We start from the raw sequence: 23,660 nt of genomic DNA on the forward strand, positions 1-23,660 counted from the left end.
TCCCCTGTAGAAACGCCACCCTTTGGGGAAGACTCTGACCTATGCGGTCTTTCAGCTCTCAGAGCACCAGTTTGCCCAGCTATCTTAGCACTTGCCAGCACTTACCACTGGTACTTTTAACTCACTCAACCACTCAGCCTTTGGGGGAACATTTATTGAGTGCCTACCATGTGCCAAGGGGAGCCAGTGTTGAACATAAACACAGGATTCCTGCTTTCAGGGAACTTAAGAGTCTGGTGCGGGAGGCAGAGATTAATCAAATAATCACACTAAAAAGCAACACATTACAGAGGTGCCTGGCACCCTGTAGGCCTTCTACAGGTAACTGGTGCATGAACACATCAGTAATCAGTGCTGTGAAAGAGAACATGGGGTGTGAGGGACAAGCAGGAGTTAACAGGTGAGTGGGGGAGGAAGAGCATTCCAGATGTGCCAAGTCCCTGTAGTAGGAAGACGTGTGGCTGATAGGAGGACGTAGAGGCCAGTGTGACTGGGGCAGAGTGATAGGGAACACAGTTCAGAGTGAGGCTGAAGAGACAGGCAGGCCAGGCCGGCAAAGCCTTTAAGGCTTTGGACAATTTTGACTGTAGCCCAAGGGCCATGGGGCACCCACGGAGACTTTCAGGCAGGGGTAACCTAACCAGCTTGTATTTTGAAGCAGTTGGTTGGCGGGAGTACCAAACGAATGCAGGGAGGCCAGTCACACTATTTCTAGAGTTAACTGGGTTTGGGCTGCCTCTCCACTATATAGTGAGTGCCCCAAGACAGGATCAGTGCCTGGTACGCCTCTGAAAACACGCATGCACGCACACACAGAGCCTAGCCCGGGAGTGCACAGAAAAGTTACCCAATATACACTTCTTACAGCAATCTGAAATCAGAGTTATCCAGCAACATTCAACCCACCAGTTTATGTATACAGGGCCCTAGGGGCCTTGGGGAGCAATGGGTTGGGGAAAAGGAACACAGGTTTCCTGCTGACCAGTGTTTCCCATGGTAGAACCTGGGAGCCAGGCTCCCATCTCCTCTCCATTCACTTCCTCTATTAAACATGTTCATGTTCACGGCCGGCCAGTCCTCTCCCTGCTCCTGGCAGGGTACAGCAGGCTCTGTCCTCAGCCTTGAGCAGCAAAGAACCGGTGTGCTGACCTCTGCACACCATCTTGGCTCCTCAACGGTCCTGGCGCCGAAGTGGGGGTGACGGGGGATGCCGTACTGGAGGCAAGTCATAGTGTCCAGGTATGTGGCTGTTCTTGGGTGAGTCATAGTGGCCAGGAGGCAGGCCCGGAGGCAGAGGCGGCTGGGAACCCACAGAGTCTCGGTCTGGAGACAGAGAGGGATGAAGATGAGAAGGAGGTGGCTCCTCCCCCTTCCCACCACTCTCCTCCCCTCTCCACCCTCTTCTGCCGGAAGACGGATGCGTAGTGCCTGGCTATAGGCCAGTTTGTGCAGCTCCTCAGCCGCCAGTGGGGGAGGCCATCTCGACCTGCCCACCTCACAGGATAGGAAGATGCTCTGTCATCTGCCTTGTTCCCACCTTTTCTGGGTATCAAGTCTACAACTCAGGTGCTGTAAAGCCACCATTTCAAATCCTCAGCCCTCTGAGGGAGGTACCGCCACCTACAGGCTCGAAGAGGCAGTGTGACTTCCCAAACGTCATGCCTGGTCTGAGCCCAAGTCTGACGCCCAAAGGCCTTGCTCTTGCTGCCACTTCATGCCCACTCCGCATTCCCGCCCTCTGTCCCTTCTCTTTTCCCACCTCCCCTGTCCCTGTTCTCTCTGCCCCAGTGGAGAAGGAAGGCTCACCATGGGTCAGGGGGCTGGGCTGCTCATAGGTGCCACTGTCTCTCTCTGGCTGGGGGTGTCGCCGCCTCTGGCTGTCCCGGAGTTGGGGCGGCTGCCTGGGGGGAGACCCTGAGGGAGGGCCTTTCATCTCCATGTAGCTGCTCTCCCGGGGGCTCCCTAGAAGGCTGGGCAGGTCCCGGATGGTGGCGTAGGGGTTCTCACTGCTCAGGGAAGCCACGCTGGCCCCCAGCCCCTCTTCAGAGATGGGCCCTAAAGATAGGGGAAAGAAATCAGGCTCAGTGGAGGCACTGGCCCCTAAACCCCAGCGCAGCTCCCTCCGTCGCTCCCCCGCCCTGCCCTGCCCTCACCTTTACTGTAGAAGGGGCCTGGGCCATTCCTGTTGCTGTAGCTACAGCTGTAGCTTCGGTCCAGGCGGCTGTTACCTGAGGAGGAGAAAGCAACCTGCAATCAGGCCCCTGGTCCCCTGCCCAAGGTCCCACCTCCTCTAGAACTGGGGCCCAGAATCCCCTTCCACAGACACACGCACTCAGATGAAGCAGGACGCTGGGCTGTACACATCCCCCCTCACCAGAGGCCTTGGGCCCCAGGCTCCTACCCCTGTCCAGAGGCCCTGGAGGGGGCTGCCGGCGGTGCTTCCAGTCAGCAGGCAGTGTGGCGTGGTTGTTATCATGCCCGTGGGCTCCACCTGGCCGCTCAGGGGCCTGGAGGCTGGCAAAGAGCTGACTGCCTGGGACCTGGCAGGGGAGGGGTGGGACAGGGAGAGCGACGTGCGGCTGGAGCTTTCCGGAGGACCGGGCTGTGCCCACAGGGCATCCACAGTGCAGCCCCACCCCCAACACTGACCTTGTTAGGGGGCGGGGGGTTAGGTGAGCACTGAGACAGGGTGTGGTAGCTGGGGTTGGAGTAGTAGTGACTGTAGCTCGGAGGGACATCTGCACAAACAGACACAGTTGCAGGGTGACCTGCCCGGTCAGAGACAAGCCTGGGCCCAAGACAGTCATTCTGTTCCAGGAGATCCGTAATCAGCCTCTCTGACCTCTCTCACTCTCTCCATCTCCCCGCTTCCCACCTACAAGGTCCAGGGAGGGATGCAGGAGCCCCGCACCCCATCTGCCCTGTACCTGAGAGCCAGCCACTCATATGCGTCCCCGCCCCCAGGCCAGCTCACCTGGCATGACGTACTCAGAGCCGTCCAGCCGCCCGCTGCTGTAGGCCACTGCCAGGTGCTGGTGCGCTTTGCCTTTTTGCCAATGGCGGTAGCCAATGAACAGCGCCACCAGGGCCACCACCAGGGATCCCAGCACTGCAATGCCAATCACTGCCCCGAGTGAGTTATAGGCCACTGGAGAGGTAGGCATCATGGTGAATGGCTCCTGGCTTCCTGTGGGGGACGGGGTGGTCACTCAGGACAGTGTCTTGGCCCTACTGGTGAGCTGGGGATGCATGCGTGGGAGAGGCCCCAGTAGGGGGGCAGGGTGATACAAGGGTACCACCTAGCAGAGACCTGGGCATGTACCTGTGTCCTGGTTCCCTGGGCACAGTGCGGGGCGGGGTGGGGGTAGGGAGGGGCTAGATGAGAACTCACCAATCCTGCAGGGGGCGCCACTGTGCCCTGGGGGACACACACAGGCCCCAGTCTCTGGGTGGCACCTCTCTCCGGGACCGCACTGGCATGGTTGGGAACAATTGGCACCGAACACCCCTGGAGAGCAGCCTGTTTAGAGAGCGGAGGAGGCAGGCGGGGATCAGAGGGGCCAGGGAACAGCAGTCCCCTCCTCAGGCTAGGGCTGACTTGGAGGCAGGGGCATGGAGTTCCCCTTCTGCTGGTACCTTCCAAGCAGAGATGTCCGGTCCGGCCTGGGGGGCAGAAACAACTCCCATGCTGGGGGTGGCAGGTCCCGCCATGGCGACAATGGCAGAGCTGGGCACAGTTGGCCCCCCAGTGTCCTAGAGGGCACGCTGCAGGAGACAAGGTTGGAGCCTGTCTGGTGGGCAGGGCCAGCCCCTCCTGAGTGAATTCTCAGCCCCCAGCGTCACTGAACTCTTCAGCTCAGCTTTGGTCTCCCCAGGGGCACCAAGGCTTTGAACCGTATCTACACGCTGATGACTCACAAATGCTTATTCGCAGCCCTGTGTCTTGCCTGAACTCCAGACCCACGTGCCCAGCTGCCTGCTTAACTTCTGCACTTGCCTATCTGATAGACTTTCAAAATAACGTGACCAGGGCCAGACAACCAAAGGCTTCCAAACTATCCTATATTGCTTAGCTCTAGACCTTTTTTTTTTAACATAAGAGAGAAATAAATGTCTACACTATTCAAGGTATAATTTTTGTGTATCTGACACTAGCAAAAAATCTAATAGTAGTTACAGAATTCTATGGAAAAGCTCTTGTCCAAGATTACTTCCCTCTACCCTGCCCATCTTTTTCATGGTAATGGCTTCTCATTTCCCCTTTTCAAAATTTGTTTGACTCAGTTTTCTGGACTAATCTTTTCCATGATGTCCTTCTTATATTTATGTGGGAAAGAGGCCATGTATAAATAAGTAAAAATAAGTTGGCAATCCAAAAGAAAAAAAGAACATGTCCAAAACTGAGCTTATGATTTTCCCCGCCCCCGTACAAACACCGCTTTTCTCAGGCCTCCCGTGCAGAAAGGCAGGGAATTTTTTTCCCTGACCTGTTCATTGCTGCATCCTGAGCACCTAGAACAATACCCAGCATGTAGGTGATGCCCAATAAATTTTTGTTTATAGTGTTTATATAAATGGCTGAATCAAGGTGGGTTCGGAGGCTTTTATACCCAGGAGCAGGGGAAAGGAAGCCTCTGGTCCTCAGCCCACCCCCTCATGCACACATGCTCAGACACAGGAGCCACCACCTACGTTGGGAGCAGTCAGGGCCTGTCCAGCCAGCCATGCAGTAGCAGGTCCCATTCGAAGGGTGGCAGGAGGAGTGGTTAGCACACTTGCAGGGCACACAGCGTTTGCCGTAGCGGCCGGGCTGACAGGCTGGGGGAAAGGGGCTCGTGGTGACCAGGGGCAGGGGCCAACCCTCAGTCAGCCCGTGACCCCACTCTCTCCCTCCCTCCTTCCCACTGCAGCAACCGGCCCAAAGACTGGAGTCAGCACAAGAGACCAAGAGGGGTAGAGTGGGAGCTTCAGGCATCTGACACTACACTGCACATTACTGCTGGCAGGCAGGGGGAGGGGAGGGAGCCTCACATCTCTGGCAGGAGGGGCCTCGGAATCCAGGTGCACACACACAATTGCCATTCTCAGGGATGCAGGTGCCCCCATTCTTGCAGGTGCAGGTGTTGCTACAGTTGGTTCCCCAGAAGCCCTCAGGGCAGGGCAGGTGGCAGCGGGTACCTGTGGGAGGGGTAGGATGAGACTGGCCTGTGGCCCCCCTTCCGTAGGGTTTCTTCTGAACACATGTCCTGTGGGATGCACCCCCCAACTCCACAGTAAGCCCGGGGCCTGGACACCCAGAACGCTCACCTGTCCAGCCAGCTTGGCACTGGCAGTGTCCGTGAACAGGGTCACAGCCATCAGAATGGTCACAGTCACAGCGGCTGGCACAGCCTTCACCAAACATCCCCTTCTTGGAGAGGGAGTGGAGGGTAGGATAGGCCAGTCAGTTGGGGGGTGCTGTGCCCTCCCCCCCCAGGCAGGCAGACTGTTGTGCACTTACCAGGCAGGGGAACTGGCAGTGGGTCCCGTGCCACCCAGGGGTACAGGTACAGGCTCCAGTTTGGGGGCTGCAGGCTGCCTCGTGGGCACACTGGCAGCTGGCATTGCAACCAAAGCCCCAGGTTCCAGGCGGGCAGGGCACGGAGCAGTTACCATGCTGCCAACCTGGAAGAGGGGACTTGCAAGTAGGCATGGGGACCTGGCTCCCCTCCTGAGCCAGCACACACTGGGCATTGGCTCTGCCAGGCTCTGCGCTATGAGCTGGGGCTGGGGGTGGGGCTGCCCATGGCCGCATAGGAGACAAACATAGAAACTGTTGGATGTTGGACAGAAGGTTGAAAGACCGCAGGGGATGCACCACCACCTTCTGGGTCTTGGTTGCCTCTTCTGCAAAATGAAGGAGGGTGGCAGCAAACCCAAATGCTTACAGAGGCCCCAACAGGTAACTAAATGAGTTCTCCAGATCATGTGTAAGACAACAGGGAGGAGTGGGGACTGGAGACTGGACTTTTGTTAAATATGATAGAGAGCTAGTCAAACAAAACATATCTGTGTCCGAATCTAGCCTAAAGGTTGCCAACGTGCCACCCCTGGTAGATCTCCGAGGCCCTTGCTGGAGCTGCCATTCTGTGATTCTGTATGTCTGAGGATGAGGAATGATCTGCAAAGAGGTACCTCTGGCCTGGGCCTTTAAGGACAATTGGGATTTTTGTGGTTGAAAAAAAGCAAAGCGGATATTCCAGGAAGGAAGTAGCCTGGCTACTTTCCCAGCAGTCCAGCTGCTGACCAGTGCCTCCACCCTTACCCTGCAGCCTCTCCCCTACCCTTGGCCTGCCTCTACCCTTGGTCTCTCCCTTCTTCGCATGGCCCCGCCCCCAAATCCCCTTCCGGGAGATCCCAACCCGTTACCTTCCTTGCAGACGCAGGTGCCGTCGATGGGCGAGCAGGCGATGGCGTTTTCGCAGGAGCAGCGTGCGGAGCAGTTGACTCCATAGGTGTCAGGGGGACAGAGGCTAGCGCAGTGCGGGCCCTGAGAGCGGGCGGGAGCACCAGTGAGAGGAGCGGACGGGCTCCCGGGCCTCTCCGGCACCTCCCTCGCGGCGGGGCGCGCCTCACCGTGTAGCCGGGCGCGCACCGGCAGAGGCCGCTGTCGGGCTGGCAGACGCCGCCGTGCAGGCAGAGGCAGTGTTCCTGGCAGCCGGGCCCGTGCGTGTCCTGCGGGCAGCTCTCGTTGCAGTGGAGGCCCGCCCAGCCCGGCAGGCAAGAGCACTCCCCGCTCATCGGGTGGCAGCTGCGGGCGGAGGCGGGGGCGCGGAGCGGTCTGAGGCCGGGTCCGCAGGTCGACTTCCCCGCCCCCTCCGCGTGGTGGGAGCCGAGCATCGCCGAATTGAGGGGGACATCGGGGAGGCTCGGTGCTGTTCCGAGAGCGGTCTCTCCCCGTCCCCGAGGCCCCTCCCCTTTCCCTTCTGTGAGATCTGCCCCGCCCTAGGTCCTTTTTGTGACTCCGGTGGCTTCAGCACCGAAGGCCTCTCCCATTGGCCTCCAGACCCCTTGACCACAGTGCCCGCGGCCTACTTGAGACTGTGTTCCGGGTCGCAGGTGCAGGGCATCTGGCAGCTGAGGCCGTAGAGGCCGTCGGGGCAGAGACGTTCGGCGCAGCGGTCCCCAGTGAAGCCGTGTTCGCACAGACACGCGCCGTTGGCCGGGAAGCAGCGGGCGCCCGTGGCGCAGTCGCAAGTCTCAGCACAGTCCTGCCCGAAGCGGCCCACGGGGCACTCCTCACGGCACCTGGGCACCTCGCAGGAGTGAGCCTGGCCACGCCGCCCGCCGCCGCCCCCGGCCCACCCCAGGCCACTCCCACCCCAAGCCAACACCACTCACCGGTCCCCTGTGTATCCCGGAGCGCAGCGACACTGCCCGGTGAACCGGTCGCAGAGGCCGCCGTTGTGACAGCGACATTCCTGGGAGCAGTTGGGTCCATAGGAGCCCTCGGGGCAGGGCAGGGAACAGATGGTGCCCTGTGGGGGTGAGAGGTCGGCAGAGCCCCAGGAGCCCAGCCCTCTCCCCATGGCCACAGGACCCGTCAATACCCCTACACCCCAAACCCTCAAACCTCTCCAGGGCCCACACAGCCTAACCCCCTCACACACATCCTCCTGGGAGCCCTACAGAGAACCGCCCACAGAATTCATACCCACAGGCCCCGCCCTGCATACCATCCAGCCAGGTGGGCAGCTGCAGGAGCCCCGAGAGGCCTGGAAGACACCCCCATTTTGGCAAGGAGGGGTGCTGGGGCAGAAGAAGCCAACACTGTCCTGTGAACAGGACACCTCGCAGCTGTTGGGCAGGGGGGGTGAGGTCAGTATGTAGACAAGCAGTACCTGCTTCCCCCTTTGCCTCCAAGGGCTGGTCAACCACAAACAGGCCGTCCCCAGGAGGAAGGCCCGACCCCAGGGCTCAGTGAGTCTCACCCCCGCTTCCCTGTTGGGTACTGCCGGGATCAAAAAACAAACGTGTCCAGGACTGGAAATGGCAGGGACACCCAGCTCCATCAGGAGGGGTAGAGCGAAGAGCCATGGGTGGCGTGTGCTCTCCACGCACCCTCTGCTCCACCTCTACCTTTGCTCATGCTCGTCCCTCTGGGGGCAACACGTCTGCCTGCCCTGGTTTTCTACCCTGAGGGCTCAACGCCAGAGCTCCTCCATGAAGCTGGATCTTTGATCTCCAGCTAGATGCACATTCTCCCTCCTGTGACTCCCCAGCTCTCCCTGCACCCTGCCTCGCAGTAGGGTTCTCTGCGTCCCTATCTCAGCCCCAATTTGGGACGTGCTTTCGCTCACACGCTAGTTCATGTTATCTTCACAGCAACCCTCCTAGGTGGACAATACTGCTCCCATTTTACAGACCGGGAACAAACACGTGAAGAGCCAATGATTTGCTCAAGGTTGCTCAACCAGCGAGCAGCAAAGCTGGGACCAGGATCTGGGCCTCTTGACTCCAACCCCACGTTTGGGATGCTGAGTCCCCTTGTGTCCCCATGTACGCCCGTGCATCCTGTGTCTGCGATCCCGTTAGTGTGTGTTCCTCCTGTTACACACCTGGGCCCGGTTCTCTCTGGGGGGCAGAGGCAGGCTCCGGTCTGTGGGTCACAGGGTGCCCCATGGCACTGGCAGCTGAACTGGCAGGCAGGGCCATAGCGGCCAGGGGAGCAGGGCCGAAAGCAGTGTGGAGGCTGCAGCCCAGAGGGACAGGAACATGCCCCACTCTTGGGGTCACAGGAGCTGCTGTTGCCGCAGTTGCAGGGCTTGTCACACTGTGGCCCCCAAACTCCCAGGGCACAAGCTGTGGGATGGGAGAGCGGAAGGGGGTCAGCAGGGGTCTTGCCCCTCCCCAGCCTCCAGTTAGTCCCCGTCTCTGTGTCCTGGCCCCCACACATGCCCCCATGCCCGGCTTTGGCCCCTCCCCCTGTACCACACCTCCAGAAAAGGCTGCTGGCTGCAGTGGGACTCTGCTCGGTGATCGCCCTGGGGGCCTAAGCACCTGTGCCCTGGTAGGGAGGGTGTGCCCAAGGCTTCTGCATCCCTGGAGGCACAAGGGGTCATGCCCTGCTGTCACCAGCCACTCACCACTGGAGCAGTCGTCGCCCCGCCAGTCTTGCACACACTGGCACTGATTGGGTGCCACGCAGCGGCCATGAACACACTCTCGAGCACAGAGCGCTGGGGCAGAGATGGGGTGGGGTGCGTGTGAGACGATGCTTCCACCCCTGCCGTACCCACCTGTTATTCTCTGAAGCCTAACCCCAGCTTCCTCCCACACCGGGGACCTGGAGGTCGCCAAGCAGCAGTTCTGCCTCTAAGATGCAAAGAGACTGAGAGTAAAGCAACTCAGGTCAGAGCTTGTCAAGACCTCAGGATTCCGGACTCCCGAGCTCCTTTCTGTGAAATTCTGGAAGCACCTTGTTGGGAAATGGGCAGGCGGGGTTCCTCACGTAGGGACCAGACATGGATGCTGTCCAGAGAGAGGGTAGGAGCTGGGCTGGGGGCTCAGGCTGGGCAGGGGTCTCTGTAGGGGCTGGTAATGGTCCAAGGCTGAGAGAAGGAGAGAGACAGAGCGGGCTCTGCTCTGGGGGTTTCAGGGTGCTGGGGGCAGGGGACAGGAGAGACTGGACGGCGACAGGTCGAGACAGATAGCAACAGAGAGACAGGGACAGGAAGAGTCAGAGAGAGTGCCAGACACGGAGTCCTGAGACACAGTGACAGAGAGATCCAGGCAGCCCAGAGACAGAGATGCAGAGCCAGAGACTGCTGAGGGACATGGAGAGAGAGGGTGGGAGAGACATAGGGACAGCTAGAGACAGAGGTATGAAGTGGCAGCTTTGTCCCTAGAGACAACAGGGCCAGCGGAGGGCAGAGGAGTAGCCCCACCCTGGTGAGGGCAGGGAAGGACTAGGTGGCCTAGGCTCCACTCATTCCACGGCCCCACCCAGGACTCACGGACACAGGCCCCGCTGCTCTCATAGAAGCCCTGGCAGCACTGCAGGCGCATTCGGTGCTCCGTCTTCACCACCTGGCGGTACACGGTCCGGTAGACAACCCTGGGGGAGACCCGGAGGTGGCCCTCAGTCCTCCCTGCCGAGGCCCCGGCTTCCAACCTTCCACGGTGCAGCACTGGGGGAGGCCTGGGGCACTGCCCAACACTCTGAGCTGGGGTAGCATAGAACATTCCCTCCTTGCCTCCCATCCGGCCACACACATGCACACCATACACCATACCTGCACACCCCAAACACACATACCCCACACACAACATGCCTTGAGTGCCCCGAGGCCAGATGCTCCCTCTGAACTCTAAAGGTTCTGAGAAAAGAATGGGGGTACAGAGGGGCAAGGCCCGGGCCGAGGCAGCTCCTCTGGCACCCATCTGCCGGTGGAGGGGGATGGGCACTCACGTGGGCCGGGGGCAGGTGTGCGGGCTCTCCCAGGGCCGGTCACAGGGCTCCGAGGGGAGCAGGCTGAAGGGGCGGGAGTGTGACTCCTTGGTTGTGGTGGTGAAGCTGCAAGACAGGGAACGGAGTCGGGGCCCAGGGCAGGGAGAGAGGCCTGAGCTGGCAGAGCGGAGCGGGGGGGCGAGGGCTTGGCCACAGTGGGGAATATTTAGGCTTGCTCCCTCGAGCCTAGGATGGACCCCCCATCTGTCCCGCTTCAATCTGGAGGGATCCTCCCAGAGTTGGAATATTCCTGGGAATATTCCATTCCAGCCCTCCATTCCCCGCTGCCTCCTTCTCCCTATGTGGGGAAATTGAGCTAGAACTGACTCCTGGGCGCAGCTGATGGAGATGGGTTGAAGCACTTCTGGCCAAATCTTGCCCTGGGCCTTGTTGCCCAGCCCTGTCCCCTGGGATCTCCCTGGGCCAGCCCCTCTGCTTGTCCCATAGTGAATGGCTCCTACCCTGTGCTCTGTCCTGCAGCTAGCCTCGCGCAGGGACCAAGGGATAGGAATAAAGAAAGGACAGGGTCACAGCTGAGATGGAGACTGAGACAAGATCAAGATGGGGATGGAATCAGAGGCATCCCATCTAGGGGAGCAGAGAGAGTAGAGGCAGAACTAGGAGGGAGATGAGGGCTGGAGAAAGGGAAGGAGGCAAGGGAGGGAACTGGAAAGAGGAGCCCCAGTGGGGAGAATGGGGAGCTGGGGGCTTGCAGCCCTCAAGGCACAGCAGGGGCCCTCTCTCACCTTTCCCAGAAGCTGCAGGTGTTGGGGTCCTTGGGGTTGAGGGTTCCAGCCAGCCCCAGGCCGAGGGCCAGGAGAAAGAGGGCCCGCAGAGGTGATGACATTGCTGAGGCCTGTGACAGGGCCAGGTGTGGAGCAGGTGAGGGGCACTGCAGCCACAAACCTGGAGGCCAAGTCTCTGCAGAGACCAAGCAGGGGTGGCAGAAGAGATGAGGCTCTGGTCCTCTGGCCCAGGCTTCCCAGGCTCCAGGTCTGATTCCTGACCAGGTAGAGCACGGCCATGCCTCTGAGACTTTCTCACACGGTTTCCTCTGTCTGGACGTCCTCCCCCTCATTCTTCACTTTAAGCACATCCTCCCCCCCATTCTTCACTTTAAGCACTCCCTTTCAAGGTCTAGCCCAAGTGTCACCCCTCTTTCCCTGCCCTGCTTCCCGATCCACAGTGGCAGACTTCCCCCACCCATCCCTTCCGGGACCCCCAGCACCATTCACCCACACACCACTGTTCTAGTGCTTGTTCCCTGACCATGACCTCTAGAGGCAGGGACCTGTGCCTGAATTCCCAATCCCCAGCACAGCCCCTACCCAGGGCACTTTGATATTATACCAAGGTGTGAAATTGGAGCCGATGAAGGGAAGTTATAAGGGAAGCCAACTTGGGCTCAGTTAGAGGAAGAACTTTCCAAGGTCAAAGCAGTTCTGTGATGGAATCAGCGACCTCAGGTGGTGAGCTCCCCATCACTGGATATAGGCAGGCAGAGGCCAAAACCACCCTGATGCTGTTAGGGGCTTCCTGCTTTATGGGGTGGGAGTAGGGCTAGGTCCAGATGACCTTGAAGGAGAACCCTCCCCACCACTGGTGCGCTGGCACGGCCCATACTGACTTCTGAGAGCCAATCATGACTTCTCGTCCCAACTCCTTGTTCAGTGCTGTCACAGTAGTAGCTTGAAACCAAGCACGGGGGTGGAAATCAGCAAACATCACAAATCAGGGCCATCCCACCGAAGCCGGTTGCTAAGGCCTTGCCAGCACACCTCTGCACCCAGCTCTAGGTGCTATCACCCAGGGAGTCCCCAGCCTGGCCTCAGACTTCAGGAGAAGCCGCCGCCTCCCTGTGACCACCCACCAGCCATCTGGAAATGGGCTCCTCCCCCCTCCTCCACCCCTGGCCTCGCCCAGTGGGTGGGAAGCAGGTCAGGACCTCAGAGGAGTCTCTTTCTGGCTCCTGAGCTCAGGAGCAGCAGAGGCCTTTGAGCACCCGCCGCCCCCCACCCCGCCAGTTTCAGATTCTCTGTTAACTTGCCCCGGCTGGGCTCCCTCCTCTACGCCGCCCTGAGGCGTCCACATCTGCTTATAATTTTCCCCGAGAAGAGAGAAAGGCCGTGGTAGCTGGCCCCTTAGCCCCCTGAGTATCTCTGGAATGCCTGCCTCCAGGCCCCACCCCAGGCCTTCCACCCACACACTCCCAGGGTCCCAGCGGGCCGCTCTCACCTCCCATCAGGGCAGCGCTCAGAGGGAAGCTTCCTAACCTAACCGCACCCCACTGCTGCGTTCTGCCCAACCAGTAAACCCTCCAGCCTGCTCCCCACCCTCTCAGCGGCTGGGCTGGCCCACCTCTCCTCGGCTCCCTCCCACCCACTGCAAATTTCTACCCACCACCCCACTCCTGTCTTGCAAAGCAGCAAGGCCTGCCCATGACTCTGGTTAGTGGCCCCATCACAGCTCCACCAGGGCAGATCTCCACCTGTAGTCTTTTTTGTGTCCCTCCCATCCATCCTCAGTCCCCAGGTAACTCACCAGGCCTCTATGGCATCCTGGGGCCTGAGAAACTCAGGTGAGCCAGGGGCAGGGCGACAGGGCCCTTGGGCCCCAGGGCCTGAGGAGCCCAGAGAGTGTCCTGGGGGATCCCGGTGCTCATGATATGCAGCCTGAAAACAGGAAACAGAGCCTGGCTAGAATGTGTGTATGTGGGGAGGGCAGCAGGCAGCATGATCATGGGCGGAGCATGGGGTGGCTCTGTCCTCCCACCACCCTGAACTTGGAAGGTAGGATGTGGGGGAGGGTGGGGAGTTGTGGGGGAGGGATGCAGCCTGGCCTTAGGGAGCCAGGCCACAGTCAGGAGTGCCCTTCAGCCCTTCATAGTCTGGCCCTTCCACCCACACAACCCCCAGCTCCCCCCCCAACAGTTGGCTCCCTCTCCCAACATCCCCAGACTCTGCCCTTCACCCCAGCCCTGCTCTGGTCACCTTCCCAGGCCCACCCTGTCTGATCCCAGCTGACCTTCTCCCCACTTCTCCCTCGAGTGTGCATGGCAGCAAGCCCATGGACAGGACCCCAAGCCCCCCACGTATCTCCCCCTCTTCATCCCTCAGTCTGGTCCACACTCCCCTCTTCCTGCAGCCCCCGCTGTGCCCCTGGCATGCGGGTCCTGTCCTCCAATTGGAGCTCAATCTGTCTGGATACAGGGTCCTCACCCTTGTCCCTGGGCGAGCCTCATCTCCAGCCACGCTGGGACCCCCAGACTTACCTGGGCCTGGATCTGTCCCCGGAGCTCGAGGCTGCGGTGACATGGACAAGACCTGCAGCAGGAAGGCCCTGATGAGGCGCAAAGGGGAGGGGCTGTCCTTCCTCTCACCTACAGCAGCCCCCTCCCACCAGCCACCTCCTCTTAACCAACTTCTGGAGGAAATGGTTCCCCCCGGGGGACTTTGAGGGGGACCTCGAGATGGGCAGGGGAGCATGCGGAGGGCCTGACCCTAATCCCAGGGGGTTGACTCTAATAACTAGAGGGGTGGGGAGATTCTCTTTTCCCAAGGGCTTCAGGGTAGGACTGGAGAGCAGAGAAGGTCTCAGCTGGTCAGTGGAAGGGGCTGGAAGCCAGGATGGGGTCGGTGAGATCAGTGGCTGGTCCGCAGGGAGGGGAGAGATGAGTTGGGGATCCTGGCAGAGAGGGGCAGGGTTTGGCCTCACCAGCCCCAGACCCCGAGGAGGGAACACAGGCCAGACCAGAAGCCCAGAGCTCCAGCCTGGCTGCCTAGGCTTGTTCCCATCTGAGCCTTTGTCCCTGAGGGGCTAGGGAACCTGAGACCCCGGCCCACCCTTCCCCAGCACCTCCAGTCCCAGCAGAACGGGGGCTACTGTGATCACACGTGCCCCTTCAAGGGGTTTAAATCAGACAACTAGTGGCCCCCCATCTGACCCCAGGGGCCCCCACTGTAGGCTCCCTTCTCCCTCTTCCTATACAGATGACCTCTGCCTTTCCCCTACTCAGCCCCCTTCCTCCAGTGGCACCTCTGGATTGAGGGACCCACACACCTTCCCTCACAATTGGAAAACTAGTGCGACCCCATATGTTGTTCACTGCGTCGGCACGGGCAGAGCGCTGAGCAATTTCTGTGGATCATTTCGTGTAAAGCTTATGTCAGCCCACTGTGGTAGGTATGATTATTCATTTTACTGATGAGGAAACAGGCAAGGAGAGCGTAAGTTCCCTGCCCAGGGCCACACAGCCGGTAATATCAGAGCTGGGATCCAAACCCAGACTGGCAGATCCATCCCTGCGGCTCCAGGCTCTCCCGAGCCCAGGCGGGAATCCCAGGGGCTTTACATCTCTTTTTAATAGCCTTGGTTATGGCGAGGGGGAGCCTGGCGGGGGGCTGGACAGGAGAAGGGGATCAGGCTGGGGGCTGCCACAAGAACGCGATCACAGGCGTGGGAACCGGGATGTGTTTACAGTCAAGAATGAGCTGACACTTCTCTCTCCTTCACCTCGAGATGCAAAGCAGCTGGGCGCCTGGCCAGGCCCCCGCCCCGCAGTCCCCAGTCCCGCCTGCGCGAGCCCCCAGTATCCCTGCCCTCTCGGCCTCCAAGCCCACACAGGGCCCAACCCAGCTCGCCTCCCCTGCTCTTCTGTTCAGCCTGATTCCTCTGGTGGGGAGAACCTCTACCCTCACTGTACTCCAATCCTAAACCTGCTAGGAGGAGGGGGATGAGTCTGGGGCCTCTGAGAGGGGAGTAGAGTTCCTAGTGGACAGGAGATGATCCATGTCTATAGAAGGCAGAGAACAAGAGTGGGGCTGATGGAAGTGAGACAGCAAGAGGAACTTCCCCACCAGCTCCCTTCCAGCTGCTCTTCTCTGGGAGGCGGTATAGCAAAGGATACCCTCTGAGCTCTGCATCCCCTCCCACCTCCCCATTCAAACCTGGGTTCGAATCCCATCTCTCAGTTCCCTCATCTCTAAAATGGAGAGGACAATGGTACTTCCCTTTGTAGGACTGTTCTGCGGAGTAATAAATGAGTTGATACAGATAAGTGTCTAGAGAGCTACATAAGAAGCTCAATGAACCATTGCAGTCCCCACGATGGCATCCTCAGCCTCACTCCTCCTGCACCTATCACACCCTTCTCCACTCCCCTTGGCACTGTCATACTCTTTGAGTATTAATTCCAGGAAAAGCTGTTTCTTTCTTTTTTTTTCCTGAAGAACCCCCAGGATGATCCGGGAATGGGAATAGGGCCTTAGATGCTGACAGAGAGAAAGGAAGTGAGGAGGGGAGGGGACTAGGCTCCCCAGAGAACCTGATCCCCCAGAACGATGGGCTGCCCGCCAGGTATGTCTTCAAGCCAAAGGCGGTTGATGAGGCAGGACGCCTGGATTCTACTTCCCCCCAGCCCTCAGCCTGAGCACCAACTCCAGCTTCTTGCTTGTTTCCACTGGTGCCTCCTCTCTGTCTCTCTCTCCCCCACTTCCCATCTTGGAGGCCAAAGTTTCTAGTACTTAAAAGCTGTACGGCCTCAAGCATGTCACTTGAGCCCTGTGAGCCTCCATTTCCTCATCTGTAAAATGGGAGAATAACACCCCATATCTCCCAGGGTTCAGTGGGGGTTGGAACTGTTGGTTCCAATGACCATCCTGGAACTGAGCCTCAGACCAGAGGCTGCTCAGTGGACATGTGTCAATGCAAGAACAGAATCCTCCAAGTTCTAGGCTCTCTGCCTCTTTCTTTTTGCCTTTTGTCTTGGTCTTCATCAGAAACTCTCTGCTTTCTGTCTTTTTTTTCTTCCTCCATCAGTTTCTTGGTCTCTTCTGCCTCTCTCCTTCCTTTTCTATATCAAGGCTACCACGTACAGTTGTGCAGTATGTTCACTGCACTAGGGAAGCCACCTTCAGGTATGGAGTGTAGGCTGAACTCCAGCCATGATCCACAAATCGAGCCCTGTGTCTTAGCTTGGTGCCAAGGTTGCCTCGCCCTGTAGCTCTCTTGTCTTTCAGGATCTCCCCTGTGTCTGTGTCTGTTCTCTGTGCCCTTTCCTAACCTCTCTTTGCCATGGAGACAGGATCACTTAGTCCTTCCCACTCAGCAGTGTGATCCTGAGTCCAAAGACTTCCCTTCCCTCCCCATACAGGGATGCCCTCTAACCCAGCTCCGCCAGCAGCCTAGACTTCTCTGCTCCACGTGCCACTCAGAACACCCGTGTACACGCTTGTACACACACACATAGAGCCCCTCCTACATCCAGCCAAGCCAGGCCTTCGGCACGCCAGGCATGTCTGCCGGATGGAGGGACAGGAAGCCTGCATGTGCTCCAGAGGCTGGGCGGGGAGGGAGCAGGGGTGAGGGGCCAGCCTTGTGTTCTCTGTGGCTCAGGAAACAGAAGCTAGAGGGTCCTCAGCCCGACCTGTTTACTCATCAGGAAATAGAGAAACTGCAGGGATTCTGATTCACCAAACATTCAGCACGTGCCTACTGGACGCTAGAGCCAGTCCGGACCCTCACCACCACCCACAGGTGGAGTGGTTGTTATCCCCCTCCATTTCACAGGAGAGACCATGGAGGGTCTCGGGTAAAAAGACTTGCCCAAGGGCCAACTGGTCGGCAGAGGCAACAGCAGGATTAGAATCTGCTTCAAAGAACAAAGCAGTGGGGGGTGGGAGGTAAGCCCTGGGGTGACACAGGCCAGGGAGCAGCTCCCCCTGCTGATTGCCACCCCCAGATACTGTTGGAAAGCGCAGCTCTGCTCTGGCCACTGCCTCCCTCTAATGCCTCTGTGGCTCCCCACAGTGCAGGAAAGGGCGCCCAGGGCCCAGGTGGCCAGCCTCTGCTCCCATCACACTGGACATGCCTCTCACCACACGGCCACCTCTGCCCAGGCCACTCCTGGAATGCCCAGGTCCTACCCATCCTTCTAGGCCAGTCTCCTCCAGGAAGCCCCCTCAGTGGCTCCGCACCTCACCTGTTCCTCCCTTTCCTTGGCCCTTTCTCCAGGCTCTTAGCACACTCACCATGGACCCCTGTGGCCCAAAGGACCCCAGTTCTTCCCTGAGGCCGGCTCCATACTGGACATAGACCAGTCCCCGAGAGGCCCAACACTTCCCCAAACTCTAGCCGAAGGCACCAGTGTCCCTCCTCTGGGGGCAGGTGGGACTAACCCAGGTCAAGTCAGGAGTTCACAGGCCCGGGAGCACCTCAAGTCTGATGGACGGATGAGGTAATGTACCCCATCTTGTGACTGCCAGCTTGTGAGTCTGGTTTCCCTACCAGGCTGGGACAGCCTCCAATTCCATTCTTGTCCCAGGCGCTATTAGGGGGCTGCTTACCCCCCAGGTGTTCCCTCAAGGTTCCCATCCCATGGTCGTTATATTTTTATTAAGGTCTGTCTTCCCCACTGGAATGGAGCACCGTGGGGTCAGGGTACTTCTCTGCCTGCCTGACCACTGTGTCCCCAGCACTGGCCAGCACCTACACACACGCATCTAGGGTTCCTGGCACCCAGTGGGCAGTAATTAAACATGGTGTGGAGTGGATGGACTGATAAACTCTAAATCCTTTCCGACTTGAGTAAGCCCAACCTTACTCTGTGGGAAACGGGACAGGGAGGGATGTTTGGAGGCTGTGGCTTGTCCCCGGCTCACCAGACAGCAGGACCTTCCTTCTAGGGCCCTCAAGACACAACACTGGTAAGTCGATGGAAGGTGGAGTTCAGAAAGAACTTCCCAACATTACACAGTAAAAGGCGTCTCCAGACCTGCTCTCCCGACCTCGGGCAGGAATTCCTCAGGGCTGGCCTCCAAGTTCCTCTGGGCTGAGTGCATGGGAGTGCAGGGCACTGAGTCACCTGGAGAGGAGGGAGTGTGCCCGCACGCAGGGCCTGAGCCCTTATCCCGAACCTCCGGCCCAGGGACTACGCCCCTCACTGCCCATCCACACACCACCTCCTACACTGATGGACTAGGCCTCAGATGCCACTATGTGAGGTGGGGTAGGAGGCACAGGCAGGAAAAGGGACTCACGAGGCTCCATGGCCCAGCACCCACCCGGTGCCGTTTCTGGAGACCTCCCTCTGGCCATGTGTGGGTGCTCTAACACCAATTCCTACCCCTTGTTAAATGCATATTGTGAGCTGGACCCTTTCTTTTCATCCTCTCAGCAGTCCTAGAAAGTAGGTACTATTATGCCACCTGTTACGTAGATGAAGAAATCCCAGGGAGTTCCCCGGTGGTCCAGTGGTTAGGACTCAGCGCTTTTACTGCGATGGCCCAGGTTCAATCCCTGGTAGGGGAACTAAGATTCCACAAGCCATGCAGAAAGAAAGGAAGAAGAAAGAAAGCAAGCAAGCAAGAAAGGGAAAGAGAGGGAGGGAGGGAGGAAGAAAGAAAAGAAAGAAAGAAAGAAAAGAAAAGAAGGAAGGAAGAAGGAAGGAAGGAAGGAAGAGAAAAAAGAAATCCCAAAGAGGTTACGTCATTTGCCCAAGGTCACACAGCCCACCAAAGGCGGGCTGGGGATTTGGACCACGTCTATCAAGCTCCGAAGGCTGTGCTGCCCCTTTCAGGTCCTTCTACCCCTGTGATTTCTCTTTGGTCTTCGGACTTCTTCCTGTTTTACCTCCTCTACCACCTTCTTGTTCTTTCTCTCAGTCTCTGCTCTGTTTTTCCAAATATGCCTCTCACTTCCCTCTGGGCCTTTGTTGTTTCCAGAAGTCTCTATGCCTCTGCCTGTGTCTTCCTTGTCTGTTGGGGTCTGTCTGTCTCCCTGTATCTCTGTCTTTGTCTTTCCCTCTCTCCCCCCGCCCACCCCCCGTCTTCTCTTGCTCCTCCTGCTGGCTTCTCCCCCATAGAGAAGCCTCTATGGTACCTCCCCCAGGACTAGTATGGACACCCTCCCCAGAGCTAGGACAGGCCCTAGGGCCCCTCTTGCATCCCGAGAGGGCTCTCTTTCAAGGTTTCCAAGGCTGCTCAAAGGAGAAGCTCCGAGCACTGTGGTGCAGGCCCTGCCTGGCCCAGGTCCCCTCTCCAGCAGAATGTGTTGGTGGGGGGAGGCAGACAGCAGCCCAGCGACCTCTGTCTCTATCCAGGTTTCCGAACTGTGGATGGGACTGCCTGCAGAGCTGGTTTCCTCTTCTGGGAAAGTCTGATAGGGGATGGAAGCGGCGGCAGGGGGTGGGGGGATAGTGTAGAAACAGATGCCAACCCTCGGCTTCACCTCCCGTTGAAGAGAGGAAGACAGAGGGGAGCCTGGCTAACCCAGCTCCTAGGTGGCAGGGAGGGTAGCCCCAACTGCAATGGCAAGTTTAGCGGGTAGACTTTGGGAGACCTCAGAAGTGGGAGAGGCAGCAGCAGGAGACAGAGAGCTGGAGAGAGGAGAGCTGTCCCACACCCTGGCTCCCGCGTGCCCACACAGAGGGACTGTATCATGGATTGGGATGGGGTGGGACTCAGACAGCTCCCCGACCCCCCAGGCCCAGCTTAGGCCAGGGTTGAGAGCTGACCCCTTGCCCAATCCTGCCTGGAGCCGAAGTCTGGCTGAGTCTGGGAGCCTGGGAAACTCGGACCAGCACAAGCTGTTCCCATCCCCGGGGACTAGGGTCACAGTCCAAGCTCGGGAGAGGCCACTCATAAAAGGCCAGAGCAGGACAGCTGAAAATTCACTACTGGAGGCCGGAGATGGGGTGTGGGTAAGGGATGGCCTTGCTGGGGCCTGGGCTCCGGGGCCCCCCACCCTCACTCCTCCTCACACATACCAGCCCATGGGGATCCACATGCCTGAGGCCTTGGGCCAACTTCTTAGTCCTCAAACCGGCAAAACTATGAGCCCCAGGGACCTGTAAACCTGGGTCCCTTCCCTCCATCCTCCTCAAACGTGTCTCCTGGTGGGGAGAGGGCCAACACTGTAATAAACACTGAGCAGGCACGGTTCTAAGCAGGAGACATGTTTATGCTCATCTTAGCCTCACAGCAAGCGCATAAGGTAGGCACTATATCTTATTATTCCCCTTTTAGAAATGAGAAACTGAGACACAGAGGTGAAGTCTCTTGACCAAGATCCTACAGGTAGTAAGGAGAGGAGTCGAGATTCGAACCTGGGCAGCCTTGACTCCAATGTGGGTGCTCTTAGCACTACACATCCCGTCAGCCAAGTAGAGGGCTTCTCTCTCCAGCCCTGAAAGGGGGCCAGTGGGGTGGTGGCAGCCACTGGACACACAAAGTCCCATACAAGGGGCTAGGAAACAGCTTCATTTGCATGTCATTTACATGCTGTTTCATTATGGATGGAAACCCCCAATCGTCTTTGGCCCCTCTCCACTGCCCCATCCCCTTCAGGTCTCTCTGTCTGTCCCTCTTTTCCCCCCCACCCAGAGGTCCCCCAGTGCAGGGTGGTCGCGGGACCAGGGGCGCGCGGTCACTCACCTGCCTCGGGACCCTATCTCGCCGTTCGCCTGGGGTGGGGACTGCCGGGGTGGGCCTGGAGGAGGACAGGGCGGGGGTCCCTGCGTGGAGTCCCAGGCCGACTGCGAGAGCGGCGGAGTGGCCGAAAGTTGTGGATCGCTGGGCGGGGAGGGGCGCGGAGGGGCGGGGGGCAGGAAGGGGGTGGGAACTCGGGCCCTAGCCAAGGCAGGAAGTTTTGACAAGGAAACCGGGAGCCGGGGGAGGGGAGATCCAGAATGCCCGGGAGGGAGGCTGTGTAGGGGTGGGACCACTGAGGCCGAGCGGTGGGGCCGACCCGACAGCCTGGATCGGGCGCAGAGAGGGGATGAGCAGGGGAGAAGAGCAGAGGCCCCGGGACCGAGTCCCTCCTCGACTCTTCACCAGCTGTGCGGCCTTGGGGTACTCCGCCTCTCCGGCCTCAGCTTTCTTATCTGCAAAGTGGGGTGGTGCAGGGGAATCAGTGAGATCGTCTACGTCAGGCACCTTCCCACTGAGGCCCAACAACCGTTACCTTATTAAAGATACAACCCGGGGACCGACCGACAGCATCCCAGACTGGGAGAGGAGCACCGGGAAAAGGCCTCTCCGCTTCTCTGGCCGCCGGAAAGCACCCTGAGGGAGGGTGTGATCCAGGGAAGCAGTGTTCGGTGGAGTCTCCGCCTCTGCCCGCCCCCTTGGTCCAGGGCCCGGGCGCTTCTGTGCACCTCGCGCCGCAGCCTCCGCGCGGAGGCAACCCGAGCCAGGCGCCACCTCGCGGCCAACGTCCGCCTCCCCACAGCCCGCGCACCGGACCTGGGCGAAGGCGTCACTCCGGAGGCCGCCAACCTGTACCCCACCTTTCTTGGGGCACCCTTCCCTTCTCAGTCTCTGAGGAGACAGAGGCAATTTTCATAACAACTAACATTTGCCTTCATCATCGTTAGCCCTTTAGGTGCTGCTTCTTTCAATCCTTAACTCGAGACAGGTTCTATTTACATGACATTGTTCGTGTAATTAGGACATCCGTAAGCGGCAAAAGCGGGATTTGAACCAAGGTCTGTGGTCCGTCTGATTACAGGGCTCCCTCTACAAACCACCGCCCGCGACAGAGAAATCTACAATAGTTCAGGAAGAGTAAAACAGGTACATTCCTCTTTGGCGCCTTTTACAATTCAAGTTTTTTGAAGTATAATTGACATAAATTTTAAAACGTACCCACTTAAAAGTGTACAGTTCGATGAGGGTCTTTAACATTTTTTATTATAGTAAAATATAAATAATGTAAGTTTCACCATTTTAACCTTTTTTTTTTTTTTTTTTTTTTTTTTTTTTGCGGTACGCGGACCTCTCACTGTTGTGGCCTCTCCCGTTGCGGAGCACAGGCTTCGGACGCGCAGGCTCAGCGGCCATGGCTCACGGGCCCAGCCGCTCCACCGCATGTGGGATCTTCCCGGATCGGGGCACGAACCCGCGTCCCCTGCATCGGCAGGTGGATTCTCAACCACTGCGCCACCAAGGAAGCCCCATTTTAACCCTTTTTAAGTGTACAGTTCAGTGGCATAAGGTACATTCATATTGTTCAACCACCACCACGATCCATTTCCATAACTTTTTCATCATCCCCAACTGAAACTCTGTACCCATTAAACTATAACTCCCCATTCCTCCTCCCCCAACCCCTCTATTCTACTCTCTACCTCTAGGTACTTCACATAACTGGAATCACACAATATTTGTCCTTACAGTATGTGTCTGGCTTGTTCACTTAGTTCGATGTCCTCATTTGATGCAGTTTTGTTTTTTGTTTGTTTGTTTTGGGCATGCCATGGGTATTGTGGGATCTTAGTTCCCTGACCAGGGACTGAACCCCGGCCAGGGCAGTGAAAGCGCCGAGGCCTAACCACTAGACCACCAGGGAACTTCCCCCAAGTCTGATGAGTTTTGACAAATGTGTTCATCTGTGTAACCACCACCCAATTTAAAAAAAAATTTTAAACATTTTCCTCTCCCCAAACTTCTCTTGTGCCCCTTTGCAGATAACGCCCCACCCACTACTCCATCCTGGCTCCCGAACCCCAGCCCTATGAAATCTCTGATCTGCTGTCACTATAGATTTTTTGTTCTAGAATTTCGTATAAATGGACTTATACAATATGTACTCGTTTACGTCTGGCTTCTTTCATTTACCATAAGGCTTTCATTCCTTGCTTCTCACCGAGTGGTATTCCATTGTATGGATATATTACAATTTGTGTTTACATGAGTAGATGGGCATTGAGTTTTTTCCAGTTCTACTTAGAAGTGGGGGGACTTCCCTGCTGGTGCAGTGGATAAGCCTCCGTCCTCCCAATGCAGGGGGCCTGGGTTCCATCCCTGATCAAGGAAGTAGATCCCACATGCCACAACTAAGAGTTCGCATGACGCAACTAAAGATCCTTTGTGCCACAACTGAAGATCCCGCGTGCCGCACCTAAGACCCGGCACAGCCAAATAAATATTCTCTTTTAAAAAAATAAGTGGGATTGCTGGGTTATAACAGTTATGAATGCTTCATGTATTCTGGCTTCAAGACCTTTGTCAAAAATATGTGTTGAGGGACTTCCCTGGTGGTGCAGTGGTTAAGAATCCGCCTGCCAATGCAAGGGACACAGGTTCGAGCCCTGGTCCAGGAAGATCCCACATGCCGCAGAGCAACTAAGCCCATGTGCCACAACTTCTGAAGTCCACTGCCTAGAGCACATGCT

The 23,660-nt window shown here is 58.0% G+C and overlaps 1 protein-coding gene across 22 annotated transcripts; it reads right to left on the reverse strand.

Annotated features, from left to right (window-relative positions):
• Positions 1 to 138: 138 nt before the first annotated feature.
• On the reverse strand, positions 139 to 21,585 carry PEAR1 (platelet endothelial aggregation receptor 1). 22 transcript variants are annotated; one of them, XM_073805971.1, is made up of 26 exons: positions 21,449 to 21,584; positions 20,920 to 21,368; positions 13,761 to 13,812; positions 13,031 to 13,161; positions 11,236 to 11,345; positions 10,451 to 10,555; positions 9,996 to 10,096; positions 9,126 to 9,218; positions 8,598 to 8,841; positions 7,716 to 7,836; positions 7,381 to 7,517; positions 7,075 to 7,287; positions 6,616 to 6,790; positions 6,409 to 6,529; positions 5,501 to 5,886; positions 5,308 to 5,410; positions 5,032 to 5,178; positions 4,693 to 4,818; positions 3,637 to 3,765; positions 3,392 to 3,520; positions 2,975 to 3,187; positions 2,650 to 2,738; positions 2,375 to 2,540; positions 2,154 to 2,228; positions 1,807 to 2,055; positions 139 to 1,323 (listed from the first exon to the last, which is right to left on the reverse strand). In XM_073805971.1, the coding sequence occupies exons 5-26, from the start codon at positions 11,334 to 11,336 to the stop codon at positions 1,172 to 1,174; spliced, it is 3,375 nt and encodes a 1,124-aa protein (XP_073662072.1). In that variant the 5' UTR covers positions 11,337 to 11,345; positions 13,031 to 13,161; positions 13,761 to 13,812; positions 20,920 to 21,368; positions 21,449 to 21,584; the 3' UTR covers positions 139 to 1,171. The 22 variants fall into 22 exon arrangements, with proteins under 22 accessions (XP_073662072.1, XP_073662063.1, XP_073662070.1 ...); XM_073805962.1 differs by having other exon boundaries at positions 11,236 to 11,410; XM_073805969.1 differs by having other exon boundaries at positions 11,236 to 11,491.
• Positions 21,586 to 23,660: the final 2,075 nt, after the last annotated feature.

Source organism: Tursiops truncatus, chromosome 1 (genome assembly GCF_011762595.2).
Source record: "Tursiops truncatus isolate mTurTru1 chromosome 1, mTurTru1.mat.Y, whole genome shotgun sequence".
Lineage (NCBI taxonomy): Eukaryota > Metazoa > Chordata > Mammalia > Artiodactyla > Delphinidae > Tursiops > Tursiops truncatus.